This window comes from Theileria annulata, chromosome 3 (genome assembly GCF_000003225.4).
Source record: "Theileria annulata chromosome 3, complete sequence, *** SEQUENCING IN PROGRESS ***".
In the NCBI taxonomy this organism is placed as follows: Eukaryota; Apicomplexa; class Aconoidasida; order Piroplasmida; family Theileriidae; genus Theileria; species Theileria annulata.
This window is the reverse complement of record NC_011100.1, coordinates 256565-278876: the sequence shown is the minus strand read 5'-3', so window position 1 is coordinate 278876 and position 22312 is coordinate 256565. Positions and strand designations below refer to the sequence as shown.

General features: G+C 32.8%; 11 protein-coding genes across 11 annotated transcripts, besides 6 other annotated features; 3 read left to right on the top strand and 8 right to left on the bottom strand.

Annotated features, from left to right (window-relative positions):
• Positions 1–76: 76 nt before the first annotated feature.
• TA05340 (uncharacterized protein) lies at positions 77–1216 on the bottom strand (the record flags this gene model as incomplete). The annotated part of the gene is made up of 4 exons (XM_949748.1): positions 77–172; positions 237–532; positions 735–972; positions 1058–1216. 4 exons carry the CDS (start codon positions 1214–1216, stop codon positions 77–79), a joined length of 789 nt encoding a protein of 262 aa, XP_954841.1.
• Positions 1217–1811: 595 nt separating this feature from the next.
• TA05335 (protein kinase, putative) lies at positions 1812–3758 on the bottom strand (the record flags this gene model as incomplete). The annotated part of the gene is made up of 1 exon (XM_949747.1): positions 1812–3758. One exon carries the CDS (start codon positions 3756–3758, stop codon positions 1812–1814), a length of 1947 nt encoding a protein of 648 aa, XP_954840.1.
• A 119-nt stretch (positions 3759–3877) lies between these two features.
• On the bottom strand, positions 3878–5986 carry TA05330 (uncharacterized protein; the record flags this gene model as incomplete). The annotated part of the gene is made up of 9 exons (XM_949746.1): positions 3878–4002; positions 4110–4254; positions 4341–4661; positions 4695–4738; positions 4771–5200; positions 5232–5308; positions 5358–5556; positions 5651–5775; positions 5875–5986. The coding sequence occupies 9 exons, from the start codon at positions 5984–5986 to the stop codon at positions 3878–3880; spliced, it is 1578 nt and encodes a 525-aa protein (XP_954839.1).
• A 361-nt stretch (positions 5987–6347) lies between these two features.
• Positions 6348–9111, bottom strand: TA05325 (methionyl-tRNA synthetase, putative; the record flags this gene model as incomplete). Its single annotated transcript, XM_949745.1, has 3 exons — positions 6348–8400; positions 8463–8814; positions 8862–9111. 3 exons carry the CDS (start codon positions 9109–9111, stop codon positions 6348–6350), a joined length of 2655 nt encoding a protein of 884 aa, XP_954838.1.
• A 263-nt stretch (positions 9112–9374) lies between these two features.
• Positions 9375–9938, bottom strand: TA05320 (uncharacterized protein; the record flags this gene model as incomplete). The annotated part of the gene is made up of 1 exon (XM_949744.1): positions 9375–9938. The coding sequence occupies one exon, from the start codon at positions 9936–9938 to the stop codon at positions 9375–9377; it is 564 nt and encodes a 187-aa protein (XP_954837.1).
• Positions 9429–9434: a sequence feature (GPI-Anchor Signal predicted for TA05320 by DGPI v2.04 with cleavage site probability 0.74819994 near 169).
• Positions 9885–9938: a sequence feature (Signal peptide predicted for TA05320 by SignalP 2.0 HMM (Signal peptide probability 0.994, signal anchor probability 0.000) with cleavage site probability 0.689 between residues 18 and 19).
• A 555-nt stretch (positions 9939–10493) lies between these two features.
• TA05315 (uncharacterized protein) lies at positions 10494–11066 on the bottom strand (the record flags this gene model as incomplete). The annotated part of the gene is made up of 1 exon (XM_949743.1): positions 10494–11066. One exon carries the CDS (start codon positions 11064–11066, stop codon positions 10494–10496), a length of 573 nt encoding a protein of 190 aa, XP_954836.1.
• Positions 11010–11066: a sequence feature (Signal peptide predicted for TA05315 by SignalP 2.0 HMM (Signal peptide probability 0.992, signal anchor probability 0.000) with cleavage site probability 0.427 between residues 19 and 20).
• A 455-nt stretch (positions 11067–11521) lies between these two features.
• Positions 11522–11593, bottom strand: a tRNA.
• Positions 11594–12878: 1285 nt separating this feature from the next.
• On the bottom strand, positions 12879–14310 carry TA05310 (uncharacterized protein; the record flags this gene model as incomplete). The annotated part of the gene is made up of 5 exons (XM_949742.1): positions 12879–13578; positions 13610–13770; positions 13819–13932; positions 13965–14119; positions 14208–14310. The coding sequence occupies 5 exons, from the start codon at positions 14308–14310 to the stop codon at positions 12879–12881; spliced, it is 1233 nt and encodes a 410-aa protein (XP_954835.1).
• Positions 14311–14419: 109 nt separating this feature from the next.
• On the top strand, positions 14420–14841 carry TA05305 (uncharacterized protein; the record flags this gene model as incomplete). Its single annotated transcript, XM_949741.1, has 3 exons — positions 14420–14506; positions 14539–14675; positions 14715–14841. The coding sequence occupies 3 exons, from the start codon at positions 14420–14422 to the stop codon at positions 14839–14841; spliced, it is 351 nt and encodes a 116-aa protein (XP_954834.1).
• Positions 14842–15144: 303 nt separating this feature from the next.
• Positions 15145–15216, bottom strand: a tRNA.
• Positions 15217–15797: 581 nt separating this feature from the next.
• Positions 15798–17001, top strand: TA05300 (polyphosphoinositol binding protein, putative; the record flags this gene model as incomplete). The annotated part of the gene is made up of 4 exons (XM_949740.1): positions 15798–15926; positions 16054–16368; positions 16476–16854; positions 16886–17001. 4 exons carry the CDS (start codon positions 15798–15800, stop codon positions 16999–17001), a joined length of 939 nt encoding a protein of 312 aa, XP_954833.1.
• A 225-nt stretch (positions 17002–17226) lies between these two features.
• On the top strand, positions 17227–21476 carry TA05295 (global transcription activator, SNF2 family member, putative; the record flags this gene model as incomplete). The annotated part of the gene is made up of 8 exons (XM_949739.1): positions 17227–18690; positions 18763–18878; positions 18984–19220; positions 19460–19644; positions 19701–19828; positions 19912–20056; positions 20110–20625; positions 20779–21476. 8 exons carry the CDS (start codon positions 17227–17229, stop codon positions 21474–21476), a joined length of 3489 nt encoding a protein of 1162 aa, XP_954832.1.
• Positions 21456–21959, bottom strand: TA05290 (uncharacterized protein; the record flags this gene model as incomplete). The annotated part of the gene is made up of 1 exon (XM_949738.1): positions 21456–21959. The coding sequence occupies one exon, from the start codon at positions 21957–21959 to the stop codon at positions 21456–21458; it is 504 nt and encodes a 167-aa protein (XP_954831.1).
• Positions 21465–21533: a sequence feature (1 probable transmembrane helix predicted for TA05290 by TMHMM2.0 at aa 143-165).
• Positions 21960–22312: the final 353 nt, after the last annotated feature.

Here is a 22312-nt window from a genome sequence, read left to right as displayed (position 1 = left end):
TTAAGCGAGCAGCTAGAGATTTGGCAGCCTCCGATAATTCGTTTATTTTACTCTATATAATTGTTAAAAGTTATATTCAAGTGAAATGAACCTTCTCAAGGGATTGAAGTTTAGAAAGGGCGTTAGAAGCTTTAACATACTCGACAAGTTCAGGTATTTCTTCAATTCCATCCTGTGAAAATATAAACTATATTAAAAAGAAATAAGAAAATTAAGTTGGTAAACATGAGACTAACCATGCAAAAATCTTCCAAATGGTATATAGCCTCCAGCTGAGTCAAGTACATCTCGTCAGAGTCGTCAGATAAATTTAACAATGAAACCAAAGCGACCAATCCACCGAGTCTCATAAATTCTTTACGATATTTGATATCTAATTTGAAATTAAGGAAATGAAAATAAATACCCAGATAATAAATATTACGGCATGTTTGAGCACAAGCAGCCCTAAAGGGGTCCAAAGAAGACTTCATTCCCTTGATTAAGTAGGGGAAAACATCCTGTTCATACATTTCTTCACAGCATTTGGAATCTGAATGTTTATTTGTTAATATTGATGATGATTTGAAGAATTATCTGTATTATAGTTAGTGTACAACTTCCGGAAGAAAGAAATGAAAACGTAATGACAGCGGCATGAACTCGATCATCTTCCTGAAATTTTCATTAAAACTGTTTGAAAATACTACATATTAACTATAGAGAAAGATAACAAAAAGAGTGTAAATAGAAACTCACTTCACTTTTAAGTAGGTCGGCAAGTGCCTCAATTCCATTTGCGGCGAGTATGTCATCCTTAAATTCAGGTTCGTCTGAAATAATAAATTGAGACAAATCATTGTGAATAAGTGGAAATGGTTGAATAAAGATACTTTCTTTACTGGCGTAGACAGAAAGCTGAGTAGCGGATAAGGCTCCAATGGTCTTGGGATTTTCAGCCCAAGTGTGTAATTTATTTTCCAATTTTTGAATCTATATATTTTAATCAGTTTTATTATTATGAGAGTTAATCAATGGATTTATTTACCTATCTATGATAAATAACAAAAAAGATTACTGGAGTTGTCGAATAGCATAACTCTACTAATTTCTCAATATCTCCGTTCTGGAACGCCTTGTTAAACTTGTAAATATGGCACTCATCATCCTCCTCTAGTCCTAGAATGTCCGAGATAGGTTTGTAGGAGGCCAAAGTGTCAATTACATCAGATTCCATCCTTAGATATTTGCTTTTATAATGCTCCTAAGAATTCTCATTAGTGTTTAATCTAATTTTGTTCACTAATTTAACACATAAATCTATTTAAAATTTTTTTCGGAGTTTTATCACCGCATATATAGGAATGTTAATTACTAATTATGGAGACTAACATATCTTCCAAAGCAACAGCTATTTCCCATCTTTTCGAGTATTCAAATCCCTTAACTACAATTAATATTCGCTTAGTCCACCTGCTCTTGCACCCTTCAGCCCATAGACAGTGCTGGTCTGGAAATTCGTAATCGTACTTTACACATTTATCCAGAATTCCGTCCAATTATTGGAAATAAATTTTTATTAGTGAATATCATTAGAATTTTTGCAGTTCTGGATTTTTTCATTAATAAAGGGAGGTCCCTCAGCGTACCCCTCTTCAATTACCCTTTAAAAAATGAAATACTTAAAATATATTGAACAAATATAAAAATTAAATTTATAGCGAAATCATATATTACATTTATTTTACTGAATAAGGGGCAGTTTTCAAAATGAATGAATTTATCCCAAACTTAAAATCGAAACAATTGGGATTCCAGTCTTCTAAATAACATTACAAAGATAAAGAGAGCTGTTTCTTTAAAACCTTTCTTATATCACCAGTGTTTGCGTATTTTACATATTCGTACCTTTTCTGAGATGGCTTGGCATTTTCACGCTTACGTTGATTCTTAGTCATGAAGTTGTGGGCTGCCTTGATGTTATGACGGTTTGTCAACAATTTTGGAAGAGGCTCGTTTGAAAACCAGGGGTGAAGAAGAGCCTGTTTAGCAGTGATTCTGGTCGAAGGAGACCAGGAAAAGAGAGTTTTAAGCAGATCCCAACCGTCTTTTCCAAGCTGATTAACCTTAGTAAAAATCTTTTCAAATTCCCTGTGACGAGTAATAATCGAGCCAATCCTTTCAGGATGCAAAGGGTTTGAATTTTTATCGTTCCAAAGGGGAAGTGTGCGCAAATATTTCAAATCTGCCTCGTCAGGTAACCCCAAGTATTCACAAATCAATTTTAAAATAAGAAACTCCTTATCGGCTGCGAAAATGTGTGTTCCTGAAACCAACTCACTCATTATGCACCCGGCGCTCCATAAATCAACTGAAAAATCATAACTTTCACTTCCGAGTAGAAGTTCAGGGGATCTATACCATAGAGTAACAACCCTATTAGTTAAAAGGCCCCTTCCATGAGGCAAGAATCTGGCTAGACCGAAATCAGCCAGTTTTATCACTCCATCTTGATCCATGAGGAGATTTGCAGTTTTTAAATCTCTGTGGAGAACGTTGTTGTTGTGACAATAATTTAAAGCTCGAAACAGTTGACGCATTATCGTCTTTATTTCCCCAATGCTCAACCAAACTGAGGGCCTGGTGAGTTTATCATATTTCTCACGTGGGTCTTTAAGTGCCTCGATATACCCGCTTAAATCAAAGGGCAGGTACTCGAAAACCATCCATACGTTTTCTTTATCACTTTTCTTATCCTTATCTTTGTTCTTGTTCTTTTGATTATCCTCGTCATTCTTGTTCTGGTCAACATTAATTGTTTTGTTCCTAACGTCCTTGTGATACCTATGAAAGTCCCTTCCTTTCTCATAATTACTCCTACCGCTATAACTTTGATTGTACCCATACCCTGATTTTGATTTATCTGTATTCTTGGGGTTGAATTTAGGTCTGTACTCGTCTTCGTTTACTTCTTCTCTACTACTGTTCAAACCTTCAGATAACATTGAGGTGTTAGAAGCCTTAGAATAACAAATACCCAGCAAATTCACAATGTTTTTGTGTCTTAATGAGTTCAGCAACAAAATCTCACGAATTGCATTTTTCGGAAATCCCTCCCTCTCCTCATTCAGCTTCAGCTTCTTTAAGGCAACTGGTTTTTTGTTTACGATATCTTCTGCTAACCACACATCTCCATAGGCGCCTTGTCCAACTTGATGGATTTTTACAAAGTTTTTTAATCTAACTGGACCAGAGGAGGGGAAGTGGAATTTTAAATCAGTTTCCTGTCCATTAAAAAGGCTATTCGTCCTTTCTAACTGACTCAGGAACGGCTCTAAATTCTTACCTTCTAGTTTTACCAAAGGTAAATACGATTCAAGTTTGGTTGAATTTGTTATCCTAGTTATATACTCCCAGTCCTTTCTGATGTGGTCCAAGTGATCAAATTGTGGCTCTTTATTACAATATTTTTTCAACTTATCAATCAATAGTGTTGCTCTATCGTGATCAGAGATCGATGGGATAAATGAAGAGAAAAAGTTAAAAAACTCATTGGCAGTGGTAGGAACTGGTCCTATTTCTGTGTATAGTTGTTTTAATTCATATTCATTCAGAGAATCTAAGATTTTATCAAGATTGTCGCATATTCTTAATAAAATCAGATTGATGTGATTTTCCTTCAATCTGATTATAGACGATTCGGATTTGGATTCTAACATAAGTTTTAATGGCCTTGAACCTCCACTAGTATCAGTACCGAGTGGCCAACAATAATTCATATTAATTTATCTGCATCCCTTAAAATAATTTATGTAGTTTAGATCATTGTGTATATACTAATAGAACATTATGAGGTTGGATATTTAGGCGAAATATTATAAATTCACAAAATATTAAATTATTTCTTGCTAGATTGTATTTGTTTCAAATACACATCATTGTTTGTTTCCGAATCCGCCAACTTTATCTTAGTTTCAGCCAGTTCCTTTTCTAGAGCACTGATACTTCTGCCGTCTCCAGAATCTAAAGAAAATTTATCCATTCTGAATTTGATTCTTAACTAAATGCTTTAAATAATGTTATTTTATTATTATTTCTAATTTTTAGGTATTTAATTCTGATAAACTAACTTTCGAATTCTTGTTTCTTCGGTATGAATATAGCTCCTCCCTTAATTTTACTCCTCAAAGAACTGCTTTCAACTAATCTGGGTACAGTGAGCGCGTTGCTATTCTTGAGCTCACTTCTGCCAGTGTTTCCCTTAAGATCATTTACCTGAAAATACTATGAATAACCTAATAATGTTACATAAAGACCTAGTATAACTATTTATTTATTTCCATTAATAATTTTTAATGTACCTTCATGCTGGAATTCTTGTTGTCGAAAGGAACCATCCCATGTCTACTTATGCTCGTGTTTGCTACAGGTATCTTGTGCCTTAAAGTGCCGCTGCCCTTCGTGGTTCGGGGGTCATCGAGACCGTAAAGATTTCCATAATTTGAATCGAAGTTGTTTGAAGTGTGTGAGCTGCTAGTAAAAGTGTGGTTGTTAAAACTGTTGTTGTTCAAGGACGACTTGGTTGTCAAGCGTTTCGGGGTTTTCTTTAATCTGTTCAAGTTTTCAATTAGCTCCCTGCACCTGGCTACCTTCTGTCCGGGGTCGTTCAAAGTCTCAAATTCCTATAAAAAAATATTACGAGTTGTAAAACATACACTTCTGAAACGTTGCAAATCTTTCATGTTGGTTTCAATGTCATCTAAACATGCTATGTTGAAGTAAAAAACTTACCCAAAATGGACTTGCTGGATGATGAAGTGGTGTAGTTCAAGTCATCCTTTTTAGCCCTTTTCATTCCCAGTCCTTCTAAGTTACCGTTGCCTCCCTTTTCTGATAATAGGGCACTTTCTCCTAAGGCTGAACGTTCTTGTGTGGATGGATTGAAGAGTATTTTTTCAGTCAACTCTAACTCTCTTTGATGCGATAGTGAAAGAACAGTGTGCAATTCATCCAACTGAGATAACAAAACCTTGATTTGAACATCCTTCCTGGCTATGTCCTTCTCCAGCTTGTTTTTGATTTTCGTCATTTCAGCTACGTTCTCCTTGTTCAGCTTGCTCAACTTATAGGTCTTTTTGAGAATCTCATCCTCGATGTTCGCAAGCTTCTCCGACATCATTGAGATTTTGGCGTAAATTTTATGCTCATTGAGGCTTGAATCCTAAAAATTAATTAAGTTTTAAGGACCATACCGATATTTCGTCATAAGCTAAGTCCACTGACATTTCTTCATATGATTGCTTCTTGTAAGAATCATCTTCTTCCAATTCTAAAATAAAAATATTCTGCCACTCATATAAATTTAAATGAGTAAATACTTTGTGGCGAAAAGGATTTGAGCGATTGAGCTGATGCGGATGGCGGAGTCACAGTGACATAGATGTATAGCTTTATTGCATTTCCCGTTTCATTTGTAAGTTTGATTTTCAGTGGATTGGTCACATTTATGAGACTGGCCAAATCAATTTCCTTCTGACCCAATAAAATGATATCGGATTTTTTGTCGACCTCATGAACCTATTAAAAAATTAGTTAAAAGTTTATTTAAAAAAAATGGATTTAGGGTACTGTGTAACTAAGAATCCATAAGTAAATCAACTAATCATGTTACCTTTAGATTAGTAGTGTTTTTCTCATTTGGGATGAGTCGTTTAGTGATAACTAATCTTTCATCAACTCGGTGTTTTGTTAGTCCAGGATATAGGAGTACATTGTCGGTCGTTGACTTTTGTTCTCCTAAATTAAGTGTTATTAAGCCGTATGTACTGATTTATATGTTAGTGATGCAGTTTCAACTATCATTGAATCAAAATTTCTAAATGTGTGGAAGGTTACCTGATTCCCATGATAATCTGACATTCTTCTTGCTTTCGACTTCTAACTCCAGTTGTTTTACATATATTTCAAACATGTGTTTTTTATCTGATTCACCTTCCCAGTCACCCATGATTACTTGCAAAGATTTTAGATTCCGGTTCCTGGTGTTTTTAATCGATCTAACTTTTTTGTTACTTTTGTTCGTGTTTCACAAATTAAACTTAATTAAATATATTTAAAAGGTCTCTTATAAATATATAAATTGTAATTTCATCTCTGAAATTTTCTCGTAGGCCGATTGCAAAAATTCCTCAGTTTTTTTGCCTCAAATTTTCCTCGTAAAAAATTCCAGCAATCTATTTAACAGATATTTATTTTGCGACCTATAAATTTTAAAACCTTTTTTACATGTAAACACAGTTCAGATAATACATCATCAACCCTAGATAGTACATATTGATACAGTATCGACATTAAAGCAGACTAGGCCTTTAGGCCTTTGGCTTTTCTTGCAAATTGAACTTTTGGTACAAAATGTCCCCGACTGAAACCTTGGAGTCCTTTTCGAGGTTATCGAGGTTGAGAGATAGTTCCCAAACGTTCTGCTTTTGGGGTGTTCCCAACTTGGAGAAGAGGTGTTCCATTGATTGCGGTAGAACTGGGTATAGAAAATGTGCCAGAAAGTAAACACATTCAAGCAGAACTCGTAGAACTGAATCCCTCTTGTCTTGGTTCTTTTCAGCCCATGGGCTGGTCACAGTCAAGTAATTGTTCAGGTCCTTAAACTTCATGTTAGTTAGAATTAATATGTTATATACATCCAACTTCAGAACATTGTCTGAGCAGTCTTTCATGAACTCGACGAGATCAAATGGTGATTTCACCTTTGACTTATATGACGGCACAACACCTTCATTGTACTTTGTGACGAGGCTTGTTAGTCTGTGTACTAGGTTTCCTACATTGTCGGCCAAGTCTGAGTTGTGCATTTCCTTGAGCTGATTCTGGTCGAAATTGACATCTGATCCCATAACAGTGCTCTTTAGAAGATAGTACCTAAAGCTTTCCACCCCTACCTCCTGGAGTAACTCGTCCAAATTTAGGACGTTACCCAGGGACTTTGACATTTTGCGACCGTCGGACCCTTGGATAAATCCGTGTGCGAGGATTTTTCTTGTGAGTGGTAATCCCATTGAGAAACACATTGTGGCAAGTATTACGGACTGGAACCAAGAGATGTCCTTCCCAATAACTTGCAGATCTGTAGGCCAATACATCATTTCGCTTAAAGACTCACCTAGTCCGGATGACGTCATATAAAATGATAATGCGTCAAACCAAACATACATAACATGCTTTTCATTCTCTTGCTTTTTGGTATTAGGACTAACATGTGTAGAATCAACTTTCTTTTCACTGGAAGTTTGATCTTGATTGGATGTTAAAGATACTTTAGTTTCACCAGATTCTGGTTGATCATCTGAATGTAGAGCTTTTACCTTCTTTGCTACTTCTCCTTTATTCACTTCATTGTAAAATTTAGATTCATTAAACAGTTTATTTTCGTGGTTGTACCCTACATTCACGTCGTTATTAACGTATTCAGTTATGATTATGTCGTCTGTTGAGGGCACTTCGATTCCCCAATCAAATGAGGTTCTAGAGATGCTCAAGTCATCCAGCTGATCCTTAAGTCTTGTTAAAATTTCATTCTTGACTTTTTTGGGGTATATGAAATCCTGGTTTGTGTTAATATAATCAACTAGCTGTGTGCGATAACGCTCCATTTTGAAAAAATAGCTACTTTCTGACATTAAGTCGTATGGTTTTCCTGAGACTGGGTCTTTAAAGTCTGTTAACTTTGCTTCTGTATTAGGGATGAAACGTTCCTCTCTCATGGAATAGTAGCCGTTGTATTCACCCAAGTATATGTCTCCTTTCTTAAATACTGTTCTCCAGATCGTTTTAGCTGCTTTCATGTGTGACTCGCTTGTTGTTCTTATGAACCTATCATATTCAACTAGCAGTCTCTTGTAAAATTTCTTAAACTCGTTAGAGTAATAGTTGCACACCTCAATTGGTGTTTTGTTTTGCTGTTTTGCTGTCGTTAAAACCTTTATTCCATGCTCATCTGTTCCTGTCGAAAAGATGACTCTCCTTCCAAACATTCTGTAGTATCGGCTTATAACGTCGCAAACCACTGCTTCGTATGCGTGGCCTACGTGTGGTAGGCCGTTCGTATATGCTATTGCGCTAGCCAGGTGGTATGGTTTTTTATTCTCTAGAAACAGTTTTTTGTAATCAACCAGGTTCAGTTTATCGGCAGATTCACTGGATTTATCCAGCTCTTCATGGCCAACTTCGCCTTTTTCAGTAAACTTGGAACTCGTTTCTTGAGCTTCAGTTGTAGAACCTTTTGCATGGGTGTATGTACCAGTCGACGACAAATGTGTGTTCAAAAGAGTGGAGTATTGTTTTGAGTATTTTAATACTTTTGTGTACTTCGTTAAAGAGATGTTCCTAAACAAGATCCTATCGACATACCTAAAATGTTTTATTTTAAATGAAACAAATGAATTTTGAATTATATAAAATAATAATAATACATGTTTAGCAACGATAGTATCGATTGAACAAATTTGTTATCCAAATTATATTCTTCTATTGTGTTTTCTAGTTCATCCAAAAGGTCCAGTAACCTGTTGTTAGTCCCAATATTGTTTAAATTATAATCAAATTCAAGGTACCAATACAGCAGATTCTTGTCTTCTCTGTATTGTTTTTTCTGGCCATCAACCTTGTGGAGGTTATATAGCGGAGACAAATAAAGTAAAATTGGTTTGAAATTAAAGAGCACGTTAGGTAAGAAGTTGTTTGACTTTTTAAATAATAGTAAAACTGGTCTAAATAGTACCGTTTTTAGATACTTTACTAAGTTATTATACAATTCTTCAAATTCTATAACGACAGTTAATTTTATTAGGATTTAGTGTTAAATAAAATACCTTGATGTGTTAATGAATTTGATTTATTGAGTTCTTTGTATAAAACTGAGTACTTGTAATTATTAGAATCTGTTGTCGAATCTTTCAAATGTTCGAGCTCCGAGGATTCTATGTACAAATCTGACAATTTATCAGGGACTTTTGGTCCATATAATACAACTAAAGGAAAAGAAGGTTCCAATGTTTTCAGCAAAAATCTACATAAATGTGATTCGTTTGAATCATTTAGTATTAATAAATGATGCTCCATCTATTATCAACCATTAACAGAATGGGAAATCCATTTATATGTATTATGCGATAGATTTTCAGATGGAATAATATATATAAACAAAACTTAAAATATGTTAAAGGGTGAATAACTCTTATGGCTATGGGGATTACATATACGACATTACACATTGAATATATCATTTAAATTATCCTCTCCTCAGCTAGTTAAATATTCGTTTTTAACATATATTTCATAGAACTAATAGTAATGTATATGGTGTTGTGAATAAATTAGATGATCTAATTAAAGGTTGCACCTACAGCCAAAGCTGAAAGAGCCAAAGCTGAAAGGAGGGAAGAGGTTAAAAATCCATCCTTCTCTAAGGCCTCGACCTTTGATCTCAAGAAATCAAGAATTTTGATGTGGCCGTGGGTTTTGACTAATTCCTTTTGGACTACGAGGTCTGCCTTCTTGGTGATACCTTCTAATTCAATGACCTTTTCGGCCAAAACAACTGCCAATTTTCCAGTCTTTTCTCCTAGTGCTGCCTTTGCCTTGGAATCAGCGTCTTTCTTGTATTCCTTTGATTCGAGAGCTGTAATTTTGTCGACCTCATCGGTGACCGATTTGATCCCAGCAGTGAGCTTTGCAACTTCAGCCTCAGGAAGTTTCTTTTCGTCCGCAGTTAACTTTGCTACAATTTCTTCGTATCTCTTTTTCTTGTCATTGGCAACGGCCTTTGCCTTCTCTGCTACCTTTTTCCATTCGAGGTAGTCACCTTCGGACTTTTCGACCTTCAATTCACCTGCGGCTTTTACCAAGCCCATGGTTAATAAAGCTAGAACAACTGGAGTGTATTTCATTTTGTATTAAATTCTAAATCAAATAAGTGTAAATGGTAAATATATTTAGTGATCTGTACTTATTTGTATACGAGATCCCGTAGAGTACCAACAAGTCCATTAAGGTATTGCATTGCGTCTCCCTGACCTTTTTGCATATCCTAGCCTTTAAAAAGACCCCTTGATCTCCCCAAGTATTAGGTTCTTTTGTCATCTTCTTTATCGTACATAGGCCCCGTATAATCATCAATCGCCTCTGTTTTCCTTAGTCATAGATTTCTGGCTACGTAGAATCTACGTAGTTCTCGGTTTATAATCACTCTCTGAAGCTCTCACATTCTGTAGTAACTATATAAAATAAGTTAAATTCAAAAGTTGAAGGCCCAGAGAAATGTGTAGGTAACTTTCATAGATTATCAATCCACAACCCAACTTTGTTAAGTACATGAACCCCAAAACTGTTATAATAAGTATATATCTTTTTTATTATTGAATAAATAATACTTATTTTTAATATCATGTAAATGTAATTTGTATTTTACTTTCTAATTATACAATATTAATTTCAATTTAAACCTATCCTAATAAAGCATTTGACATTACAAGAATTAAGGGAATAGAAAACGATATAATTGTCATATTCATTTTAAATCCATCTTGTTTTGGAATAAATGCTCTGTAATATCCTTCAATCGTTGAAAAATCTCCAGAAGCAATATATGTTATTAGTAAATGTTTTGTAATTCCAACTAACTCAACAACAGCTTCAAACCCCTTATCAATAAAATTGTAAATTTTTTTATCGTTTATTTCAAAATCAATTTTGGTTGTTAATCCATGTACCCTTAACTTTGCTTCCTCTATAAATATTTCGTTTTCTAATCCTGGTGGTAGTAAAACATTCTCAATTGATTCACATGCCGTAACACAATCTCCAAGCTTTTCTTTAAACAATGATAAACTATTCATAAAATCCTCGTTCATAACCATTTTACCTACCTGAGTTTCAGCGTTCGACATCAATACTTGTAGTCTGGCCGTCAATTCAGTACAAACGCCCTTGAATACGTTAGGATTTAAGTGAGCTCCTCCACAATTTACCTTTACCAACACTGTAGATAATAAAACAATGATACTGATTAGCTTCATTTTTATTTCGTTAAGTATATTTTACAATAACTTGAGATCTACTTTATTACTATTTATTTTAGATGTTTCGTTAATTTGTTTGTTATTTTTAAATTAAAAGGCGGACTAATTAATGTGGGAGATGCCTGCAGAGTATTCATGATTTGCATCTCCCATTTTCCTCAAGTTAAAATTTTACGCAACCCATAACTTATTGTATTTATGCCTGAGTTTACTGATAAAAAGTATAAAATTAAAATGTGTAAAGATTTTCGGTAGAATCTTGAATCTTCTCTACTCGACAGGGTAAATTTTTGAAATTACTGTTGTGGAATCCATTCCACACCACAACTCAACCAATTTATTAATTAGATTTTCTTATCAACTTTCAAATTTTTGTAAAATTATTTAAAGCTAAATATATTGATTTTTAACAATATTATACATTTGAACATAAAAATTAAGGTCAGTGAGAAGGTTTCGTAGTGTAGTGGCTATCACCGTGGACTTTGAATCCACTAACCCGGGTTCGAATCCCGGCGAAACCTATTTTAATTTTTTAAATCAAACATTATGTGCCTATGTTATATTTAATCCTCGGTAATTAAACAGTAATTTTAAATAAGTTTAATAGGAGAGCAAAACTAACATAAATCAAGAGGTTTGAAAAATAACAATTTAGAAAGGAAAAATATACTTTATAATAATAAAGGAAGTGAACTAGCTTGAAATTCTTAAAATTTAGTCATTTGTTTTAATTTTTTGTGATATTCTAAATCTGAGAGATAAACAGTCTTTTGGAAAACCTTATTGATAAATTCATCTAAATTGGGATCACAGTAGTTTAAAATATAAGTAGCGATTTCATGAACACACTGAAGAATAATGTTCATTAGTAAATAATAATTTTTATTAGGATACCGTAAATTCTTTATCTTTAATCAAAACTTGATCTCTAAATTTGGGGCCTAAACAATAATTAGAAATTTTGCAGATTGATTATCTTACAATTGCAAAACCCATTAATTGCATAGTAAGGCCTGTGTTTATCATAAACGACGTAAAAATGTGGAGTGTTTTGATTTGGATTTTTCCCCGCTTCTTCTGATGTAGAGTCTAAAAACAGCTGATACTTCGTCACCTTATCTCCAGCTATTAACTCATAAGCTTCGAGCATCAAGTCTGGGAAGGTGTCGTTGAGTTCAGTCAACAACAACATATCTATAAAGAAATATAAACACACTTAATTATTTAATCATTTGACTAGAATTTAATTAAAAAGTAAATAAAGAGATTTGTAATAAACAGGAAATAAACAAGTAGAGAAGATAAATAAATAGAATTAAACTTTGTTGTTTCGAATTCCCTTTATTGAGCGAAGAGAGTATAGTACGATAACAACTTGTTAACCAGCCTTCCATTGGATTTTCTATGAATAGATACCATTGTGTGTTATGTCAAGTTGTAGTTTTCACAACAAATAATTTATAACAAGTAATGTGCGGTTGTGCCGATTCCTGTTATTAAAATTTTAATGAAATTTGTTTTAAAGTGTAAATTATTTCTTTTAGTATATTTTATATTTTTTGTTTTGGTTGTTTACTCAGCTATTTTGAGGCCTTTAATTTTTACTTCCTTCACCACCAACACAGTATTCCTCGATTCTCTAAAAACGACCTCTAAAATCACAGCTTTTTATGCCATAATCTTTTCAACATTGCTTTTAACAATTGGCTTTTACCTGATTTCATCATAATATTATTCCTGAATGTATATAATAATATAGTTTATATACTATACATTAAAATAATATTAGTTGTGGTTGTTAGAAATTTAAAGTTGCTTGGACCTGTATAACTTAAAAACTTTCTTATAACTCGTGTTTAGCTTTAATTTATTCACTTTATACTTAGTGTTTAAACAATTCATACATTTTGCATCAAATAATGACTTCATTTCTTCCACTTCACTGGTTGTTGAAGCATTGGCAGAAGTCACCAAATTATTGGTAGTGGAAATGGAATCATCAGGGACTTTGACCAAATGGTTAATACTTACGTTCAATTTAATGAATAAGTTGTCGTTATGAGGTATGATGGTGGGTTTGACTTCGGGACTAATACACATTTCATTAGGAATTCCATCAACTTCCTTACTCGTAACCAAGTTGTTTTCAACCGAATTTACTTTATCCAACAAGTTTTTGGTAGGAGTGTTAATAATCGTGTTTTTGTGGAGATTAGGTTCTCTGGGAGTGGTAATTTCAGAATCGGTATTTGTCTTGGTGTTATTGATGAAATCTGTCAAAATTTGGTGTAATTGGTTAATATTTTGAAGTTTCGTTGAAGATACAGGGATAATGTTATTTATCTTGTATTTAAACGAGATTAACTGATTTTCCATTGTTTGTATTTTCTTAGTTAGTTCTACGGGTTTGAATAAGTCAGACTTGTTTAATACAACTAAGAAATTTAGCCGGTTGTGGTTGCAAAAATTGATCAGGTGAAGGTCCTCACTGGTGATCCCCTTTAAACTAAAGGAAAAATTAAAATGAAATGTCTTACGAGTCGATGATTATAATAGTTAGTAACAGGTTTTGTCGGTATTTTAAGTAATTTAAACAAATTTCCAATATCTTTTCATTTTTTAAATTTTCTTCAGGTTTGTTATGTTTAATACAGTTTGGCATATCAACCAACATCACAATACCATTACTTCCTCCAACCTAAATTATGGATTAGAAATTGACTTTAAATTAAATTTAAAAATGTACTTTAAAGAAGTGTAATTTGCTAGTCTTGAATTGAGTTTTCGATAAATTTGGTTTATTTAAAATTGCATTTAAGAGGCTAGATTTGCCAGACTTCGCGGCACCAAATATGCAAATCTAAATAAAAAGTTAATAAGAAAGACTAAAACCTCAGGAATATGATTTCGAGGAAAGGAATCACAACTCAAAGTTGAGGCCAATAGCTTAACCTTAGGTTTATATCTGTTAAATATCAAAGGTGAAAGTTTATTCAACTTTCTTGATCGTTTATAATGGATTAGTTCATCTTTTGTGGTCGGTTTTCCTGAAAATAATGTAATTTGTGAAATGTAACTGGCTAGGTAAAGAAAATAAATGAAATCAAATGAGTAAATAGGGAAAGAAAGAATTACCTATTGAATTTGATAGAAGATGGTTCAAAATGCCCTTAGAAAAGTTAATTTTTACCACATCAGGTTCAAATTTGGTTAATAAGTATCTGTTGTAAAGAAGCATGGATGAATATAAATAAAATGTGTAAACGATGGGGAGTGAAATGTGTAAAATGTATTATCTGATATTATCCCTATTATTTCATAAAATAGAAATGGGATAAAATAAAATAATGGCAAAGAAGTATAATTTCGAGGAATGTTTGGAAGCAGTGGATAATAATAAAGCTGTCGATCCTTGCAGTTCACAGTGGATACTAGTAATCATTCCTTCTTAATTAAGATGTTTTAGTTGTGGATGTTTGGTGCCTATATTGACGAAACCCCTACTGAACAACAGAAAAAAAGTTTGGAAGTTTTTTATAAATCAATTCCTGACCTATGTACAAATAAATGTTATACACAATTTTTATCTAATTTCCCTCCAAAGTAATATTTAACATTTAATCAAATTTTAATTATTATTAGAGTGGATAATAGAAGGATGCTAATGGGATGGTTACAAATGGCAGAAAATTCCTGTAGAGTACAAAACGGCCTCAAACCCAAACCTTTCAAGTTCATTAATAGAATTATAAATAGTTATTATAAATAACCATTAATAATATCAATATATATAACTTTATAATGTTTAGTTACAAAGAATTGATGAAAAGATGGAGGTATCCTGATGGATATTTGTAATTTATCTTAATATTTTAACTTTATACACATTAAATTATTTTCATACATTATAATCACTTGTAAAAATTAATTTGTACATGTATAATTCCATATGTGTAAATATTGTGACATGTGTAAACTCAATAAGCTATGATAAACAAGTATAGATAAATTAGTGTTTAATTGGTAATTATTAACATTATTATAATTCATAATGGAAGGATAGTTAACGAAAAGGTTTCGCCGGGATTCGAACCCGGGTTAATGGATTCAGAGTCCATGGTGATAGCCACTACACTACGAAACCGCATGTGACGTACCAAATATTTGGTTTAATAGAGTATAAAATTAAAAAAGCACAAAAATCACAAATAGAATCATTAATTAAAATTTAAGGGTTCAGATATAAACGGGTTTTCTAAAATAATAAAAGTATAACTATTAGAGTGAATACTAATAATCAATGCATTTTTAATGATTTTATTTATAAAAATATAAAAATATAACGAATTAGTAAAGTTTAAAATAAACATGGCAGTAAAAAAAATAAAAATGAGTGGAATCACATGTGATAAAGTTAGACTATATAATGTATATGTTAATAATGAAATATACGTTTTAAATAAATATAAATGTTTTTAAATAAGTTTTATGAGATAAAATTAAACATTGTAGTTGTAAATGGGTGAATATTTGAGTAATGAAATAGTTAAATAAGGAATTTAATCGAAAAACAGAATTAAAAAACTTTTAAAATGTTAAAATAATTTAAATAAAAGTAAAATGTATTGAATGTAACAATAACACGATACGAAACTTAATAAACCAATATGGTGCAGTTGGATTTATTTGTAATTATTTTGTTAGATATATATTTATAATTATAAAATGGTAGTTACATCTGTAGATTTATTGGAAGCAAAAAAAAATCATGAATATGACGATCCTATATTAGATTCCATATTCATACCAGAATATGTAAAAAAGTTTAAACCAACTCCAGATGTGATTCAATCGGTAATTTTTAATTATATATATTATACACTATTAATTAAAATTGTTAAGATTGTGAATTCAAACCATTCATTCAATTATTTTGGAAAAATTTTTTAACCACAATATCTACGACTAATCAATTTTTTAGACTTCAAAGGGCGGTACAAACGTTAGATTTATATTTAGTAATGTTGAATTTTCGGAATTCGAAAATGAACATATTAGAAACTTTAAAATTTTTGCAACTCAACGACTAGATGGACCCCAACTGGAGTCAAACTCTGCAGTAGAATCCTACAACCGGCGCTTTAAAAATACAGTTTTCGGAAATGACGGCTACATTCTGCGTTATTTAATAAGCAATGCATATAATTACTCCAACGTTCTAAATGATATGTACAATCACCTCAAGTGGCGCAAATCTACACTCCCAATTAAGAGAGTAGATATAGAATCTGACCTTGTAAGATAAAATAAATATTAGTATAACCTAGTTATTCTCATAAGTATATAGTTTTGGCTAACAACGCTTATATTTCTTGTTTTTTATTAATTGTAATAATTTCCTAGGCAAAGGGATTCGTATATATTCATGGGCGCGACAAGTGTATGAGGCCCATAATAATAATAAGATGTAGAAACATGCAAACATCACAGCATGAACATATACTCAAGACCATATATTTTATGTTAGAACTGTGTATAGAAAAACTCTTGATACCAGGACAGATTGAACAGTGGAAAGTAATAATTGACTTGGACGGAACGAACCTGTTCAACATCCCAGCAAGCCTCCTAAAACAAATTGCGAAGTCACTATCAGTGAACTATAGAGCCAGACTGAGTAAGTTGTACGTTATCAACGCTCCATACCTCATATCGGTATTGTGGAATATAGTCAAAAATGTAATCCCACAAATAACACAGGAAAAAATCGTTATCTCATCAGGTAAATTTATAACTTGAATCAAACATTTTAGGTAAAAATACAAAAAAACTCCTCGAAGTAGCACTGCCGTCACAAATCGAACAAAGATACGGTGGAAAAGCGCCAAACGTTAAAATGTTCGACATACCGATAATGCCCGAACTATAAGAAATCTACAATGTAACCCAAAATATAATTTGTAATCTATCGGCCTAATATTTTTCTCAACTTTTATCCATACATAGTGAGGATTCCCAGTGTAGTGTAATGTGTAGAACAGACAAAAATGATGTAGAATGTATTTTTCCATTTTGTATATTTTAATTTTTTAAAACCGATTGGAATGCATAATTCATGAGTTTAATGTTTATAATTTCAAGCCGAAACTGATAGATGGATTTTAATAATTACAATGATGTAGTATATAGCCTGTATAAATTGAGTAATTCAGGAGTAGACCAACAAGATGTAAGATATCACCGATTATTGTGCTCTTTAAACAGACTGAGAGCAATTAGAGGAGATAACCAAGGAGAATGGAACAATTTGTCAGGGAAAGGACAGAATCCATTCACGCCTTCACAATATAAAACATTACTGAGCCAAATTGAAGCATACACTAAATATATAACAAAATGTAAGAAGATACCTAAAGCGCTTTTGTCAAGATGTAACCCCAAGTGCACATCTGATTATAAATATCCAAGTAACGACCGGAGCGCAGACAAGGTAGCAGTGGATGATAACGAAAACCTGACGAAAAACAATGAAAGCGCCCGAATCGCCGACGTGGGTAATGTTTTCCACAGAAAAAATCAATTTTGGGGGCCAGGTCATTTCTGGATAGACTACAAAGATAACCTGGAGCAAAACAAACTCTCGTTCTTCCTAGGAGCAATCACAAATGTTAAAACGATGACACAACATATAATACAATATAGCAATAGCAATAATAAACAAATCATCCATAAATTCGAGCAGTTGTTTAAGGATATAGGACTTAAGAACCTTTTGACAACGTTTAAAGTGAGTGCCCATAATAATAGCGATAATGCAAGTGAAACAAACAAAAATAACTCGACAGATTTAACTAACAATCACACAAGGAATGTAAAAAATGATATCCAAACGAGTAACGAAACAACATGTAGCGAAAGTGGCACAAACAACACAGAGAATGAAGAATACACATATGATTTTAACAAATTGCTGATAGAAATATTGAAGCTGGAGAAGAAAATAAACCTGCTCCTGCTGCAAAAGAACGTTAGATCGATACTGAGCCTGACTAAGCTAATAAACCCATTGTACAAGCGCCAAAATGCCCAAATTCGAGGCTCGTTTAGTGAGGGAAATTCAGGGTCATCGACACACATCACAAAGACGGAATCGCTAACTAGTACAGGTAACACGGTAAACAGAAAGTACTTCTTGGATCATGTTAAAACTAGTAACCAGTTCTATAAAGACAACTTCAAGATGAAAAGAAAACTAATAATACTGTCAAATAAATATGTAAACAAATATACAGAGTCGGAGCAGGAGCCGAATGAGTCTAGCGCGCCTGAGGATAATAATGTTGGAGTTGGAGAGAGAAAAGAAGTTTTGGAGGAAGAAACCAATAAGCAAGAACAACAGTTACCGGAAGTAGAAACAGTGGAATATATAATAAAGGAAAACATATTTAATAATATCCCAAACGCATTAATTGGAAAGTTGAGAAACTATCAACTATACGGCCTAGACTGGCTGGTATCTCTGTACAATAATAAACTAAACGGGATCCTGGCGGACGAAATGGGACTAGGAAAAACAATACAAACGATAGCATTGCTGATATACCTTAAAGAAAATAAGGTAAACCCTTTAAAAGAACAATGATATAGCTATTTTATATTTTACTGTATAATTAATACTAATTATTTCCAGGGAATAAGTGGTAATCACATAATAATTGCGCCATTGTCAACGTTGCATAGTAACTGGAAATCAGAGTTCGAGTTGTGGTATCCATCATTTAAATTATGCGTTTATGAAGGGTCAAAGTTAGTATTTACATAATCTTTATGTTTATAATGGATGATATATTTAGTTATAAAAATCCTGATAACAATAGAACGTATTTAGTATTAGCACTAACTTGAATGTAGAGAGCTTCGAAAAAATTTGAGAACGAAGTGGTACACCGGGAATAAACTAAATTTTGACGTGCTGCTGACTAGCGAAACGTTCGTGCTGAGAGACAAGAACTTTCTGAAGAAAATATGCTGGGAATACCTGATCATAGACGAGGTCCACAAATTCAAGAGCGAAAATTCAAAATTGTTTAAAATATTAAATAACCTATTCATATCAAAACGCAGATTGTTATTGACAGGTACTTCAAAGTTATATTTAAGTGGTTGTATATAGTTAAATTTGCATTAAATTGGTCATAAAACTATAGGAACACTGTTACAAAACAATATTAATGAAGTGAGGTTGCTCCTGAATTTCGTTAAGCCGCAGTTGTCTATTAATAATAATATGCTGATTAATCAAAGCTATTTCAACAAGGTATGAATGAGTAGATAGCGGAAAATAATTAATAAATTGATTAGTTGTTAAAACCGTACGTTTTGAAGAGGATGAAGAATGATGTACTGGATGAACTGCCAAGCAGTTATGAATACATAATAAGCTGTCCAATGAGTGGAATACAGACAAGGCTATATGAGTTCTTCCACATGAAAGATACGCAAAACAAGTTCTTACAGCTAAGGAAGATCTGTAATCACCCGTTTCTGTACGTTAACAACAACTTTATACCCTGTAAGTATACATAAAAGCTTGAAGTTTGGTGTGATTTTGTTTTAATTTATGTTCAGGTAATGATTTGATCATTAACAGTAGCGGAAAGATGTGTATACTGGACATGATACTGTCTCGCCTGTATTACGTAAACCACCGAGTGCTGATTTTCAGCCAAATGACGTCACTTTTAGATATTTTGGAAGTAACCAAAATGATATTTAGTTATACTTGTTAAATATTAAGAATGAATAAACAAAATTAAGATTGGGAAACAAAAATCTTTAGGTATATTTGAATTACAGAAGTTATAAGTATTTGAGATTGGATGGAAACTTGAGCAGTGAAAAGAGACTTGAGAGAATAAATCTATTTAATGAACCAGACAGCCAGTATTTTGTGTTCATTTTATCAACAAAAGCTGGTTCACTAGGTAATATCAAAATATATGATAAAATTCTCCAATTCCAAATAATAACTGATTAGGTATCAATTTGCAGAGTGCAGACACGGTGATCATATACGACTCGGACTGGAATCCACAAAATGATTTGCAAGCGCAGTCGAGAGTACATAGAATAGGCCAGAAAAATCAAGTTATAACGCTGAGACTAATCACGCCAAACACAATTGAAGATAACATATATAGATTTAAGTATAACATTAATTCACTCAACAGTACAACCAAAGGAGAAACTGACGTTTCCCAAAATGAACCCACAGAATCAATTAATGAATCTGAAAAATCTAGTAAGCATGTAGAAAATGAAAATCATGAAGAAAATAAGGAGAGAAGTGATGATGTGGATCATAACGATCACATAATTGACACTGTCCCACTCTTAAATAACGTATTAAAGCGTAACGAAGGTGATACCAAGGTGTTTGACTTGGTGAGTTATAGAAATTTCATTCTGAACCCGCTCACCCTTATAAAGCAGAGAGTGCTTCCACCATTTCTGTACAAATCACTAACATCAAATAAAAAATTACATATATCAGGTAATTTTTAGGAATTATATGATTTAATTCTTAAATTGAAGTAAATCTTTCTCAACCCAATTAAATAATTAAATAAAAGCCTTAAAACAATTAAACATCTTTAAAATAATTAAACATCTTTAAAATAATTTAATAATTTAATAATGAATTTAGAAGATGAAAAGAGAAAACTGTCAATAGAAAATGAAATTTGGCTGAATATATATAACGACTATAATGTGTATAGCGCAGAAGTGACGGTACAGTGCTCTAAGAACTACATTAATGCAATTAATAATGAAGTGAATATAAACCATATAATCACGAACCTGAACATTAATTATCCAGTGGAGTGCCTGAAGAACATAACGAATGAAAGCACCTCAAAGGATTATACACAGGTTGGAAGGAAAAAAAGTAAAGAAGTGGAGACACTAGTAGATAAGGAAGTGCTAAAGCTAGTAGTGAATAAAAACGAGAAGAAATTGAGTATATTAAATACAGTAATATTTGAAATAGTCGAAGGAGTAGTCGAAGGAAAAAATTATGTGGAATTTAATGAGTTGCCAAATAAGCAATATTTGTCAGATTATTATGAAAAAATACAAAATCCAATATGCCTATTGGATATCATGAATAAAAGTAAAGAAAACAGATACACATCAGTGTTTCACTTGAAGGAGTCGTTGGAATTGCTCTGTAACAACGCCAGAAGTTACAACGGAATAGACTCATACCTGTTCTACAAGTCCCTGAACCTGTACAACCATGTCGTAACCCATGTAACCTTCAGCTTTGTGGTAGAATTTATAAGCATATATGACATGAATAAAGGAAAAAGATTAAAAAGACTACTTGCGGAATACATTTAACACCACTAATAATATTAATAAAATCATTTGATACTTAGTAACAGCAGCGAAACCGTTGTGCAAATCATCTGCAATAGATGAGTTCGCTTCAGTGGTAGTTTTCTCTTTTTTGTGCGATTTTATTTTTACATTTACATTGTCGATGTTCAGCTTTATGTCGCCGTAGGATATGCCAATTGTGAGTTTTTTCTCCTTACTTTCCAAAGTAACGGTGTTATTGGTGGATGTGGTGTTAAGACTATCCTCTTTTTTCTCTAGTATTTTATTATTATTCTCTATAAGGTCATAGATGCTTAGTGTAGAGTTTGTTATGCAATCTTCCAGAGTGTTTACAGTGCTTTGTACTTTATTATCAAACTTATTTATCTCCTCCAGCTTCTCCACTATTTCACTCAAATCTTTCCTGGAGACTCCCAACGAAGGTCCGTCCGGATTCAAAGACGACGTCAGTTCTATTTCATCGTCGCTGCTTATTTCGTTCATCACTCTCTCAAACTTCAGGAATCCAGAAATCTTACAATTTCCCCCTCAAAATGTTTCACAAGCCCCTCAAATGTACTTCAGTTAAATTTTTAAAACTAAAATTTTAAAACAACAATTAAACGCTTTCTTTTCAAAAATATAGCTAAATATTTTTCTGTTAAAATCCGAGGAAATTGTATACACCGAGACGTCTCGATTTGTTAGATCCTTTCCACCTAATCCTAACACCCTTACAATATTATCCATGTTAAAACGAATGTGTACCAATAAAATATATAAAATCATATAAATGTTTAGAAGTTGATAAGTGTATGTAAAGATAGTTAGTTATAACCTATGAAAAGTACATTAAA